General features: G+C 35.1%; 1 protein-coding gene across 1 annotated transcript in view; it reads right to left on the bottom strand.

Moving 5' to 3' along the window:
* Positions 1 to 220: 220 nt before the first annotated feature.
* Positions 221 to 15,596, bottom strand: part of LOC116419037 (zinc finger protein 420-like) — a 21,186-nt gene continuing 5,810 nt past the window's right edge. The window contains exons 2-5 of the mRNA XM_031950963.1: positions 9,500 to 9,590; positions 8,936 to 9,062; positions 4,037 to 4,147; positions 221 to 3,206 (exon numbers count right to left, since the gene is read on the bottom strand). Coding sequence (XP_031806823.1) covers positions 1,042 to 3,206; positions 4,037 to 4,147; positions 8,936 to 9,062; positions 9,500 to 9,532 — 2,436 coding nt within the window. The 5' untranslated portion in view covers positions 9,533 to 9,590 and the 3' untranslated portion in view covers positions 221 to 1,041. The remainder of the gene's footprint in view (positions 3,207 to 4,036; positions 4,148 to 8,935; positions 9,063 to 9,499; positions 9,591 to 15,596) is intronic.

Genomic DNA, 15,596 nt, shown 5'->3' with positions numbered 1-15,596 from the left:
TTTGCATAGCTTCTGAACATTTTCTGAATTGAGTACTTTTCTGGGTTTGTTTTTCTATTCTATCGTTTTGTTCTCCAGCATAAGTATTAGATTTTTCAGAGATTACATTGTTTTAAATACATTCTCCATGGAATTTTCCAGAGTTTCATCACCACCTTCTCCTGAAGGTCCTTAGTGGTTCATTGTTCCTTAGCTTCACAATATTTTTTTCATTTCATCACATCTTTTATTGTCTTCAGAGTGCTTAATAAAATATCTTGTAATAACTTCAGCTGTGCTTTGTGGGTGCTTTTGCACCATAATTTTTTCCTACCTTTTTTGGCCTCAGTTTCTTTAGAGAGCTGGTAACAGTTGGGCAGCAATATATTTCTATGCAAGAGAAGTGGCATAAATAAATTATTCAGGAAATGTATCATCAGGGGAAAATTGGACTAGAACAATACTAATCCATAAAAAATAAATAGTATTTATTACATTGGAAATTTTGTTGTTAATTTCATTACATTCCATCTTATGAGTACTTCCTGGCAGTCCTGTTTCTCTTTTTGGTGTCTGTGATGCTGTCGTTGAGGCACAGGTTGAGAAAATATTCTGTTTTACAACCTCTCCCCCATTTTCCTGAAAGTTCTTCCTTCAAGTATTTGTGAACTTCAAGGGCTGAAGCCCAACAAAGACTGGGGCCAGCTCTGGGAAAAATAGATTTTCAAAGATACACTTTTTATTTGAGGTACCTAAAAATCAGTTACCCCAAAATTGCTGGTTACAAATTGAATAAAATAAAAAAGTAAACAGTTTAAAGTATTTTGGGATGTCTTGTCTTACCTCTCAATCTGAAGTTTTAAAGCGTCATGTTAAAAGTATGACTCAAATTTCTCTTGTTTAATTTTATCTCTAGACCTACTCTCTGGCATAACATCAATAATGCTATCCAACAGATGACATGCTACTGAACATTTATCCATACCAACTTCTCACTAATGTGAATTATCTTATGTATAACATAGAACGGTTAGAGGATTTACTACATTATATTCATAGGGACTAATTTGTATGAGTTCTTTGATGTCGAGTAAGAGAAGAGGCCATAAAGAAGGCTTTACCACATTTGTCACATTTGTAGGGCTTCTCACCAGTATGAATTCTCTCATGTGCAGTAAGGGATGAATGTTTAAGGAAGGCTTTTCCACAGTTATTACATTTATAGGGCTTCTCTCCACTATGAATTCTCTGATGTCGAGTAAGAGATGAGCGGTCAAAGAAGGTTTTTCCACATTCATTGCATTCATGGGGACTTTCTCCTGTATGACTTAGCTGATGTCTCCAAAAGCTACTTCTATGGCTGAAAGCTTTCCCACATTTATTACACTTGTAGGGCTTCTCTCCAGTATGAGTCCTCTGATGTTGAGTAAGAGTTGAGCGATCAAGGAAGGCTTTTCCACATTTATCACATTCATATGGCCTCAGTTTAGTATGAATTCTCCGATGTCGATTAATAGATTTTCGGTAAAAAAAGGTTTTCCCACATTCATTACATGTATAGGGACTTTCTCCTCTGTGTAACATTTGATGTATCATAAAGCTACTTTTGGAGTTGAAGGTTTTCCCACATTTGCCACATTCATAGGGCTTCTTTCCTATTTGAATCTTCTCAAGTTCATTAAAGGATGAATGCTTAGAGTGAGCTTTTCCACATTCATCATATTCATGATTCTTGCTCTTATGAGTTTCCTGATATTGAATAAGGGATGAAAAATCCCTACGTGCAACATATTCACAAGACTTTTCTCCATGATGTATCTTCTGATGTTGTTTAAGAACTGAGTGGTCAAAGAAGGTTTTGCTACATTCATTACATTCATAATGATTCTCTCTAGTATGAATTTTCTGATGTTGAATAAGGGTTGAATGTTTCAAGAAGACTTTTCTACAATGATTACATTCATAGGGCTTTTTTCTAGTATGTGTTAGCTGATGTAAAGTAAATGTACCTTTCTGTCGAAAGGCTTTTCCACATTCTTTGCATTCATAAGGACTCTCGCCAGTATGAATTCTTTGATGTCGACGAAGAGATGAGCAGTTAATGAAGGCTTTCCCACACTCCCCACATTTGTAGGAACTTTCTCCTGTGTGAGTAATTTGATGTCTCAAAAAACTACTTCGATGGCTGAAAGTTTTCCCACATTCATTACATTCATAGGGCTTCTCTCCAGTATGTGTTAGAAGATGCAAATTAAGTGTTCCTTTCTGTCTGAAAGCTTTCCCACATTCATTACATTTATAGGGACTTTCCCCGGTATGAATTCTCTGATGCCGACTGAGGGATGAGCAATTAACAAAGGCTTTACCACATTCATCACATTCATAGGGTTTTTCTCCAGTATGAATTCTCTCATGTTCAGTAAGGGATGAATGTGTAGAAAAGATTTTTCCACATTCATTACATTCATAATGTTTCTCTCCTTTGTGAGATCTCTGATGTTGAATAATGGATGAGTGGTCAAAGAAGACTTTCTTACATTCATTACACTCATAAGAATTCTTTTCACTATGAATTCTCTGATGGCGACTAAGAGATGAGAAATTAATGAAGGCTTTTCCACATTCAATGCACTTATAAGGACTTTCTCCTGTGTGAGTTACCTGGTGTCTCAAAAAGCTACTTCTAAAACTAAAAGATTTCTGACATTCTTTACATTCATAAGGCTTCTCTCCAGTATGTGTTAGCTGATGTAGAATAAGGGTGCCTTTTTGTCTAAAGGCCTTCCCACATTCATCACATTCATAGGGCTTCTCTCCAGTATGAATTCTTTCATGTTCAATTAGGGATGAACATTTAGAGAAGGCTTTTCCATATTCATTACATTTATAGTGCTTCTCTTTATTATGAGTCCTTTGATGTTGAATAAGAGATAGATAGTTAAAGAATTTTTTCCCACATTCTTTACATTCATGACTTCTCTCCTTAGTAGAATTTTCTGGAATGCTGACTGATAATTGTTTGAAATTGTGGAAAAGGAATTTATTCCGACTCTCCTCTTTAAAAATTTTCTTCTGCCTCTCCAACTGGCCCTCAGGTATAGAAACTCTTGCAACTGCAGGATGTAGAAGACCTTCCCTGAGTCTTTCTCTCAATGTTCCCAAGGATTCTTTTTCAGAAATATTCTTCTTTGGAGGTGACACTTTGGTTTTAGGCTTACTCTCCTGATCTGAAACCAGAGAAAAAAATAAAAGCAATCTATTTTCTGTCAGATAAGAAAAGAAAACTTTATTAGGAAGCAGGGGTAGTGCAGAATACAGTACAATGAAACAAAATAATTTCCACAAGATGTGCATATATGTGTGTATGCATGTGTGTATATATATACACACACTTTTCACTTCTAAAAAATAACTTCATAATCTGGGGGAAAGCTAACAAGTGGAAGAAGAGTGAGATGACAGAAATGAAGGTTTTTAAGTCACTAAGTAAAGTGAGCAGAAAACAAGATTACCAGGGTTTTTATAATAAGTAGAAGAGAAGGTGTAGAAATAGAAAAGTATAAATAAAGAAATGGATTAAATTCTTAAAAAGTGATCTTTTAGTGAGTAAATAAATGGGGGGAAGCGTCCCTAAAAAGAGGAAAAAATAGTTATGGGTAAGTGTGGATTAGCTAGACATAGCTAGATAAGTAAATATATATATATATATATATATACACATGTGTAGTTATATCTGTTCAAATCCCTCACTACATATTTAACTTTTACCACCTACTCTTCTCATTCTTTCAAGAGACTCCCCCTTCCTTATTTATTTATTGAAAGATCATTTGGGGGGGGGGTATATACATATATACACATGTGTTTATATGAAAAGGAAAGAACAGGAATCACATTAGAAGGAAAGGTAATCCGCTCTTTCCACTCTCCCCCACCAAAGAAATAGAAAGAGAGCTTTCCTACTTGAGTCTTATGGGTTTTGAGTGCTGAGGAGAAATTCCTCTCATCAAACTGTTATTACATTCAATATATCTCATCTGTTTTGGATCTTACTCACCTAAGGCATTTTTTAGTATGTCTTCTCCTTTAGATCTCTTTTTTTTAAATACCCATGGGTCTTTCCCTTGTTCCAATTTGAAGATCACATCAGGTTTAGAAATGGAAAATCCTGTTTTTGGAAAAGGATATGAAACACAGTAGTCTCTGTAGGGACACAAATGTCCCACAAGTTAGTCCCTCATCATTTGACATGAACCCACTCTCAAATACAGTCATCATCATTTGATCAGTTGTCAAATTTCCATTAAAGATAAAGGTATGGATTTATCTGTTCCCTCTAGGAAGGCTTTTTTTTTCCTTTGTAGAGATCATAAGGGGCTTAATTTTGCCATTAAAATAAGACAACTCTTTTCATCAAAACTCCCAGAAAGCTGATATTGATACATTAAGGACACTCAGAAAACTGTACCTCCTCTTCATATGCTCTAATTTAAGCAAAATATGCAGTAGGATAACAATGCCCAGAAACAATGATAAATATGTATTTACTCTTTCCTTTTTGCTTGGATCCAGACTCATTTTCTTGGAAGTCAATAGGTATTGAATAACTAGGAATGGAGAATACCTAACAAGATGTAGTAATAATATATTTAAGGTGTCTTGCCAATCTAGTCAAAAGGGTTTAAAACTGAAAAGGAAGAGTGAGAGAAAAAAGGCTTCATTATACTTATCAAACTATAAATGGTTATCAGTCAAGGAAAAAATGGTAGTAGAGATATCCAGAAATTTACTGGAAACAAAAATTCAAGAAAAGGGCAAGTAATAAAATCTATAGCACCTCAAATATCTATAACAAGCAAGCTCAAAATATGGGTAGCAAAGTGAACAGAAAACCTAACAGAGGGGTTCTTAAGCTTTCCTGTGTCATGGACCCCTTTGGCAGTCTGGTGAAGTCTGTTGACAGCTTTTTAGAATGTTTTAAAATAAAATAAAATACATAAGATGACAAAGGAAACCAATTATACTGAAATGAAGATATATTTTTTAATATCCAGTTTTTAATATACAACAGACTTTGTGATTTTTATCTGTATTTCTGTGGAGCCCAGTTTAAGAATCCTTGAACTAACACAGGAGGCTCAATTGACACTGAGATTTGGAAGAATATATAACTGGATTATGCTTCTAGAAGGGTATGCCGTCTTCAAAAAAGAATAGTTTAAAAAGGGAATGTGCCTAACTTGGAATAATACTCTGGTAGTTTTAAGTCTGATATCTGAATGAAATGAAAGATTCATGTTGGTCATTCAACAGTTAACAAAAGGAAATTAATTTAGCTACAACAGGAAAAAGATATTCAACAAGGACATGCATCAATAATTCCATGAATTGATTCAGCTCATCAAAACTCCCCTGCTTCTTAATTGCCCAGAGTAGTCCACCACCTAAGTAAAAGAGAACACCTGGTTCTTCTTATGGCTGTTTTGTGCTCAGGCAACCATGGAATAATATCAATGGCCTAAGTTGAGCCAATTAAGTCATAAGAATAACTTTTGCAGGAAAAAACTAACCTAACTTTCATGGATACAGGTGGTTAGGATATTATTACACCCACTCCAGAAAATGTAGCAATATTGTGAAATTAAAAAGAGACATTCATATGAAGAAATCTAGGAATTAGAGGTAAGAAGTTTGGTAAAAATAAAAATAACTTCAAAAGGATCAATATTAGTAAAAACACAACTAAAATTGTCACCAAAATATCCTACAAATTATCTAAACCAAAATGGAGACAAATACGTTCAAGGCATAATGGATGTCTGGAGCAGTTTCTAGCAAAAACAAGGCAAATAACAACTTCTTGACTTGTTTCAATAACAACCTCATCTTTCAAACAATAGAAAAACTAATAAGAGAAATGTCTATTCTATAACCTTTTCTCACCAATAAAGAAGAATTAGAGACTGGAATGGAAAAGACTGAGAGAAGTGACCATTCCATATTAGAATTTCTAATAGAAAATGAGAGGTTAAGTCAAGCAGATTTGGGGAGAACAGATTTCAAAGTGGTCACAGAAAAGAAAAGTAGTTTCCTACAATTCTATGGGACCACAGTATAGAGGACCACAGATAGTCGGGGAACTCTGGGAAAGGTATACTTGAAGCAAGGATACTTACAGCAGGATGCTTACTCAGTGTAATTGATGATATAATGGTTCTCTAGTTCACATATACTTAGTGTGATATAATGATGTAATCACTCTAGGATGATATAATGACATAATCACTTTAATTGGAATATACTTAGTATAATGTAATGATATAATCAGACTGAGGTATTTAATGGCTGAGAGGACTGGAGAAGAGAGCTCAAGGTCTCGAGCTTGAGCTCGAACTCAGATGAGAACATAGACACAGAAGAGACACAGAAGACAGAGACAGAGACAGAAATCTTCCTGGTGGCTCTCCTACCTTCATCACTCCTCCACCTAAAACCAAAGCTCATCCAGAGATTCTCCAGAGAGCTAGTCCAGATGCTACATTTTGTCACCCCAGTGTTGGGGCTCTAGAAGGCAATGGTATGTTTTGTCACCCCAACTTGGGGGCTCTAGAAAGCACACTACAAGGAAGTTAGTTCAGGAAACTTTCAAGAATGAAATTTTGAAGACAAAAAAAAGGGGGGAAGTGTTTAAAGAAACCAATGTGAATACACGGAGAATTAACTACCTACTTAGATTTTTGAAAATTCATTTACAGAAAAAGACATCCAGTAGCAAGAGAAGGTAACAAGAAGATGAATAAGAAGGGTGAAAACAGTCAGAATGAGATAAAGCGTCAAAGATAAAAAAAATTTTAAACCTATACTGGGGAAAAAGATGATCAAAAAACAATAGGACCCCTGTGTTTGGGGGAAAAATATGGGATAATAATAAGGGATGATCTACAGAAGGCAGAGCTGCTCAATTTTCTTTTTCTTTTTTACTTCTGTTTTCTCTGACAAGAAGTAACTTTGGACTAGAAATATTAGAACAAAAATCCCTAATAAGGAAGTGAAGCTGATTCCCAAGATAAGGACTGCTATAATAAGACAATACTCTAATTACCTTTGATGAGTTCAAATCTTTAGACCCAGATCATCATCCTATGAGACTGAAAAAAATGGTGGATGGGACTGCTGAGATACTCGATGATTTTTGAAATATCAGATAGAAAGGAAGAAATACCACAGGATTTCCCAAAAAAAAAGGCAAGATATTGGAGAATGCAAACTAAATAGGCCAGTGAACTTACTTTTGACTCTTGAGAAAATTCTAGACAGAAATATAAAAACAACAATTAGTGAACATTTAGAAAATACACAGTACAACTTCATCAAAAATAGATGATGTCAAACTAATTACATTTTTAATAGGGTAACTACATTGCTATATTGGAGAATACTGTAGATATAATTTATATAAACTTTAGCAAAATATTTGATAACGTCTTACCATATACTTGTGGACAAGATAAAGAGATGTGGTCAACCTTGTCTCACTTTATGTAAAAGACAGCATAGTTAGAATGATTCAAACTTGGCTAAATAGCCAAACCCAAAGGATCTGATATCAGCTTGGAAGGTTGTTTCTAGTGAAGTACTCTAGGGATCTGTATTTGGCCCCGGGATATTTAATATTTTTCTCAGAGACCTGGAGATAAGCATAAATGTTTATCAAATTGGCTAATAACACACAATTGATAAGAACAGCTAACCCACTATTTAACAAGATCCAAAAACTGTTTGTTAAGCTGAACATTAAGTTATATCTGAGTAATCTTACACAGGGATTCAAAAATTAATTTTACAACTACAACATGATAAAATATGTTTAGACTGTGGTTTGCATGAAAAAGAGCTGTGGTTTTGTTTACTACAAGCTCAATATTGAATCAACAGTATGACTGATATAGGAAACAAGAAAACTAATGTGATCTTAGGCTTCCTTAAGAAAGGGATGATGTCTTTTTATTTCTGTTACAAGGGATGCTCTCTGGGTTGGAGGAAGGTATGTATTGGGAAATGTTGGTGATATAAAACCAAAATACATCAATATTTTTTTTGAAAGGCAGTGTTCAATGCATATTAACTTCATTATTTCCACACTGATATTCTGCATCAGTTACTATGCTAGTCCTGTGGCTACAAAGACAAAAATAAAACAAAATTCTATCCACAAGAATTTTACATCGAACTCCACTGGAGAGGTTTTAAACCTACTGATCTCTAATCTGGTCAAACCATATCTGAAAAATTGTGTCCAGTTCTGGGCACCAATTTTAGGTAGGGCATTGATAAGCTGGAGTGCATCCAGAAAAGAGTGACCAGAATGGGAAAGGGCTTTAAGGTCACACTATATAGGGATAAGTGAAGGAACTGAAGATATTTAACCTAAAGAAGAGAAGACTTAGAAAGGGTTGTGGTAGCTGTCTTCAAGTAAGTGAAAGGTTATAATGTAGGAAAGAATTAGATTTATTGTGTATGGTACTAGATGAAAAAACTAGGAGTAATGGATAGAAAGCTCTGAGAATCTTGACGGGAAGAAGAACTTATGAACTATTATAACCATATGACTCTCTCTGATATCTCTCTCTTGCGTTTAGTTAGCACTTTTAAATCCATGGGCTCAGCTCTGTCTTAAAGCTCTTCTTCCTGTTTTTATTCTTGATGTATCCAGATCTCTCAAGGGTTTCAACCTCTCCAGGACACCCCAGTCCCACCTTCACCTGGTTCCAAAGCAAACAGGAAGACCTCATGATCACTTTCACAGTTACACAGCCATCACTATCTATTATATGACTATCCTTAAGACACATAGTCATAGACAAATCAATTCAAGTTGTGTGTTCACTACTATTTAGCAAAAAGAATTTTTTAAATTTAAGATAAATTCTGAATCACAAGGAGAAACCATCCTTACCCAATGAGATGAGGTTTCTATAGTTCTCCAGCATCACATCCTTGTACAGGTTCCTCTGAGCAGGGTTCAGTTGCCTCCACTCCTCTTGGGTGAATTTCACAGCTACATCCTTGAATGTTATTGATTCCTGAAACAAACATATTCTTGCTCACTCATAAAGCCTTCCCTATCTAATAGGAAAGTATGAAAATAAGAGCATTTGGAGCAACTGATGGGATAAACAGAGTAGTTTGATGATTTTAAAGCATGTGAATACTATGGAATGTGAAAGGAGATGCAAGCATGTGACCTGTCAAAGAAAGGTCTCTTAATCCCATATCAACATGCCTACAGAAGAGGTACTCACTGAGGAAAAGTACTTTATAGAGTAAAGGGTATTTCTTATGATCATAGTTATTATGATGCCCTGCATCCACCAGGATGGGCCCAATTTCTTACTGTTTTAGAAGTGGACTTTTGGTCTTTGCAGGGGAAACAACTAAGCAGAGAAACTTAGGTTCCATGATGAGGAAAAGAATGTTCTGGAAAGTTAAGTTCAGAGAAAAGTGAGGAAGGTCAATTTACCTGGCACTTGGCTGTCAGGGACAAGGTGGCCATTCCTTCTGAGTCTCTGCACAACCTGCTTAGAGTAGAAACTGCATCTCAAGAGCCCGACCTGGAAAAGGAGAAAAGCAATATGAAGAAGATGAGCAACATTCTAGAGCTCCCAGGTGAAAAGTCTCTAAACGCCATCCTTAATTCACTTCAAAGAAGTCAGAAGAAGCATGGACAAAGCAACTGCCCTCCTTCTAAGGACCAGAGGAAAGAACCTCTGGCACTGAGATCTTCATTCTGTCCCTGAGTCAGGAAACCTGTTTTGAATAAACAATTCAACCAGTCTCTCTGATCTTCCTTTTTTGCTTTTTCTTCTGATGAAGCCACTTCATAAAATAGACAAGAGTCAGAGAAGCAACCTGGATTATAAAATGTTATATTGAGAGCTAGGAAAGAGATGTCCAATCCCTCATTTTACTAGTGAGAAAACTGAGACCTAAAGGGATTTATCTGTCCTGGGTAAAAAAAAAAAAAAAAAGGGAAAAGTAAGTAATAGATACAGAACATATGTTCGGGTACTCTGACCTCCTATACTTCCCCCTCTAAGCCCTGCAGTTTAGGAAAACTAGGAATAAAGAAATCTGAATTACTTTTCTGCCTCTGCTTCTAACTATTTACTTAGCTTTTAACCTGCTATCTCAACACTTTAAATGACTAACAATTGTGATAATAATAATAACAACCATTTGTGAAGGTTCCATTAGATATCAGGCACCATGTTAAACATTTTACAGATATTCTTTTATTTTAAAAGCCTCATAGCAACCTCACAAAGTAGGTGCTATTATCATCATATACATTTTATCAAGGAGGAAACTGAGGACCAACAGAGATGAAGTGACTTGCCCATATTTATAAAGGTCAGATTTGAACTAGGGTGTTCCTAACTCTAATTCCGGGGCTCTGTCTACTGTACCACCAACATAAAAGAATGAGAATGAGTTCACAAATCCTTCATGAAAATAGACTTCACTACTGCTTAATAAAATACCCCAAAGTTCATGTTACAGACATTAGAGAAAGGATATGGGAAAGTATGTGAATTATTAAGTGTCAGACATACAAAAAATTCTTAATACAGTATTTGTTCCAATTCTCATTAGCATTGATTTAACACTAAAATAGCATTTCAGACCTTCAGGTTCTCAGGTTAAGCACAAAACCTATTGTAAAGGGGCCTATTCAGATAAATTTTGAGAGTACAAGGAGTAAGTCAATAGTGCTTTCAATAGGAATGGCCAATAGAGGCTGCTCTCCTCCAATCATTAATTCTAAATGTGTGTGGTTACATACAGTAAAATGGAAAGAGGATAAGGTGAATTAGAAGATTGTTAAATAGCCTGATGCTGAAACCCCAGATATGTTTAATTAATGAACCCAGTGGGAAGCCTTGACAGCCAACCAGTCAACAATCATTTATTAAGCATCTACTATGTATCAGATACAGAGAAAACAGCTGGATGTCTCAGTCAATAGAGTACCATGAATTCTTGAGAAGGAAATGGCAAACCACTTCAGTATCTTTGTCAAGAAAACTCCATGGACAGTATGATTCAACATGGAATGACTGAACAACAACAATAATATGTGTTAGGAAGTGTGTTAAGAACTACAGATAAAAAGAATGGAAAAAACAGTCTTTACTCTCTGATAGCAGATCAAGGTCTACTTTCTTCCCATTGATTTTCAATTTGGCTTTTTTAAAATCATTCTCTCTTCTGTCTGCAAGCATTTGGGTCACATTCTCCAAGATGGGTCCTTGCATTCTCACTCTTCTCAGGATGCTGTATCCCTATGTAAGTCCCTAACAGAATGGTCAGGCATTGTACTAATACTGCAAGTTAAGACCTTCCTGTTCTATGAAAACCTTAGGCTGCACTAAGATCAGAAGTCCTGAAGTGTCTGTCAAATCATTGCTCCTTCCTAGTATTTAAACTATGTCTAGGTGTAATGGGTATATTTAGATTGGATTCAGATAGATTTCTTCTGCTCAATAGCCAAATGCATCTCTGTAGTCAGGATTTAAGGTTCAAAGATACAGCTAAAAAGCAGACTCAATTCAGTGATTTGGTGGTGGTGGTTTTTATTATGGGTCTGGGGAAAGATAGGAATGTTTAACAGCAGAAAAAATAAGTCTTATGGGAGACAGAAGCATTAAAAATCTTAAGAAGAAGAGAAATATGTTGAGATGTTGTTACAGAAGGCTGGAGGGGATGGTATCCAGGGATGAATAAATTACTTTTATTTATTTTTTTTTGTTGAGGTAATTGGGGTTAACTGACTTTCCCAAGGTCACACGTCTAGGAAATGTTAAATGTCTGAGGTCACATTAGAACTCAGGTTCTCCTGACTTCAGGTCTGGTGCTCTATCCACTGTATCAACTAGCTGCCCCAAATAAATTGCTTTTAAAGATTACTTTTTCCTCTGATACAGAAGAGAAGGATTTAGTAGATAAATGTAGGATCACTGAAATGAAAATGGAAATATATTACAAACTCATACTGCATGGTATCAGTCTTTTACATAAAGGAGATAGGGGAAAAAATAATCTACCTGGCATAAAATCATAGGCAAGTTCTGGTGAGGTCTGAGAAAGGAATGGTTTTAAAAACCAGTGAGGAAAAAGAAGCTGCTGGGGGGAGGGAGGAGAAAGGAACAATTTAAATAATGAAGGTTATTTCTCCCTCTTATTATAATCAATAAATATGTTACAAATGTAGTCTGATATGAGACACATGAATCTGCTGTTCCTGTCACTTTCAGTTCCTATAAACTTCTCACAGATAGTTTTCTCAAATGAATATCTCCTCTGTGATCTTTGACCCTTGTTCCTTTATCCTGCTATTTACTCATAACACTTAAACTAGTACAAAGATTCTTTCTTTCTTTCTTTCTTTCTTTTTTTTATTATAACTTTTTATTGACAGAACCCATGCCAGGGTAATTTTTTACAACATTATCCCTTGCACTCACTCACTTCTATTACAATTTTTCCCCTCTCTCTCTCCACCTCCTCACCTAGATGGCAAGTAGTCCTATATATGTTAAATATGTCACAGTATATCCTAAATACAATATATGTGTGCAGAACCGAACAGTTTTCTTGTTGCACAGGGAGAATTGGATTCAGAAGGTAGAAATAACCCGGGAAGAAAAACAAAAATGCAAACATTTACATTCATTTCCCAGTGTTCTTTCTTTGGGTGTAGCTGCTTCTGTCCATCATTGATCAATTGAAACTGAGTTAGGTCTCTTTGTCAAAGAAATCCACTTCCATCAGAATACATCCTCATACAGTATTGTTGTTGAAGTATATAATGATCTCCTGGTTCTGCTCATTTCACTTAGCATCAATTCATGTAAGTCTTAGTACAAAGCTTCTTAAAGTGGGTTGCAACCCTATATGGGGGTCACATAATTGAATGTGGCAGTTGGCAAAAAATTTGTCAATACTAAAAGGTTTCTGAATGTGTGCAAGGCCCAAAAACTAATTCAAAGTCAAACACATAATGTATCCAAGGTATTTCTGGCAGTGCCTATCCACATTGCATCATGTGACTTCATTGCAGCCTTGGTTCTGGACACACAACATGCATACTTTGGTCTGCACTTGCCATCACACCACACAATGCCAACAAATACTACCAGAAACACCTCGGCTCAAGATTCATGACAATTGTATGTTATAAATTGCTGTTTTTACTGAACATAGTTTTATGCTTTTACAGAAATATAATAGTTTAATGGAAAATATAGACATTTTCTTAATGTCACTCCTCAACATGTTAACTATGAAATTAATATATCTTTGAATTGTATTGTGTTAGAATGTTTAATTTTTAAAATTGCTGTTATTTCCTTCTTTTACAAAAATATGAGTATTTTGCTAGAACAATGATGGGTGAGAATGTTAGATTTGTAGCAACAATTAAAGCTGGTGGCAATGAATTTATCATTTTTACTCATTTATAATGAGTCCATTGGACTGGCACTTGTAGCCATAAATAAATCACCATACTTAAAATGTTGGGATTCTCAATACAATCAAAATCATTAACTTCATTAAAAGCCATGCCCTTAACAGTCAGTTGTTTTCAAACTTTTGCAAAGATATGGAATCTGATTATAAAAAGTAATTATTAAATGCACAGGTAAGCTGGTTCTCAAGAGGGTAAAGTTTAAACAGATTATTGAAAATGAAAGATGAAGTTATTGACTTGACTAAGCAGAAATCTGATTTTGTTAATGTTTTCATAATGACATGGCTTTCAATGTCATTTCAATTGTCATATTATCAAAAAACTGATTTAAACAGGTTACTTCAAGGAAAAAATTCTAAGATTTATGTTAAAAGATAAAATTAAAAGTTTTACTTAAAAATTAATATGTAGAAGAATAGGATGGAAATGGTTATTTAGAAATTTTTATAGTTATATGATTTTAGAATTAAAAATAACCTTCCCAAAGATTTAATTGGAAGTTATGTGATAATCTACAAGACCTAGAGATAAAATTTCAGAAATACTTCCTTTCAAATTTTGATTCTAAAAAACTTAAGTAGTGTTTATAAACCATACTTAACTGAAATCAAATATCAGTCCACTGCCTTTAAAATTTCAAGAACTTTTTGAGTTATCAAGTGACATAGGTTTAAAACTTGAGATTCCTGAGAAAAAAGCCTCTGATCCTGATGCAGTGGAAAAGTCTCCTCAACCCAAAAATTAGGGTGAGTACAACAAAGAAATTTTGTTAAAAGAGTTAAAGTAGAATTTCAGCTAAGATGGGACAGATGTTTAGAAAACAGCCTTCTGTTTCTGTTCAAGCAAAATGTTTAGAGAGCATTTTCAAAGTTATGGAAAGACAAGATTTGATTATAATTTTGCAGCAGATCAATGAACTTTTAGAAATTGTAAAGAACATATGTCCTTGTTTCTCTCTGGAAAAAGAATTGGATGTAGACGAGTGGAAATTAGTAGGAGAGGATCTTTGTCAATTCTACGATAAAAATGGACGTGACAATTTCCAAAGACATACTTAATACGTATAATTTAATACAATTGGCATTAGGAAATTTTATAAGTGTTAAAATAAGGAAAAAGAAGAAACAGCAAGAAGGGGAAGTGCCAACTAAACTAGGTGAAAAGCAGGAAGAATCAGATAAGAATGGAGTTAAGTACAATTTGGAGTGTGATACTTCACAGCAAGAGAAATTAGATCATTCCTCATGTCATGACCCTCCCGACCCTCCCCCTCAATTAACCCTTCATGGGTGGAGGAAGAAGTAAGAGGGGAAGAGGGAGTAATGCAATCAGAACCACCTATTAAAGCATCTCCTGTGAAGCAGAATATGACAAGATTAGAAGAGGCATTAATTAAAGCAAAAAGTGAAGAAGATACATCTGATTTTATAAATGCATATCCTGTGACTGAAAAGCTTGACTTCAGGTCAAAAAGAAAGAAAATACACTCCTTTTAATTTGGAAAAAATTAAAGATTTGAAAAAGGGTTGCACTCTTTATGGGGCTACATCCTCTTATGTTAAGCTGTTACTAGATAATTTGTCTTATGAAATCTTAACCCCGAATGATTAGAAATCCATAGCAAAGACATGTTTAGAACCTGGACAAAATTTATTGTGCCTTTCGGAGTTTCACGAATTATGTAGGATTCAAGCCCAACGCAATAGGCAAACAGGAGCTATTAGACAAATCAATTTTGACCAACTAGCTGGTGAAGGTCAGTATGGAGAGAATTCAGAACAGATTTATTATCCCATAACAATGTATGATTGTCTAGATTGGTTAGATTGGCTAGAATGACAGGGAAAGATAATGCAGAATGTTGTAGGGGATGTGGGAAAACTGGGACACTGATACTTTGTTGGTAGAATTGTGAATACATCCAACCATTCTGGAGAGCAATTTGGAACTATGCTCAAAAAGTTATCAAACTGTGCATACCCTTTGATCCAGCAGTGTTACTACTGGGCTTATATCCCAAAGAGATTTTAAAGAAAGGAAAGGGACCTGTATGTGCACGAATGTTTGTGGCAGTCCTGTTTGTAGT

Source organism: Sarcophilus harrisii, chromosome 2 (assembly GCF_902635505.1).
Source record: "Sarcophilus harrisii chromosome 2, mSarHar1.11, whole genome shotgun sequence".
Lineage (NCBI taxonomy): Eukaryota > Metazoa > Chordata > Mammalia > Dasyuromorphia > Dasyuridae > Sarcophilus > Sarcophilus harrisii.
The sequence above is the reverse complement of the archived record's forward strand: the minus strand, read 5'-3'. Positions and strand labels throughout refer to the sequence as shown.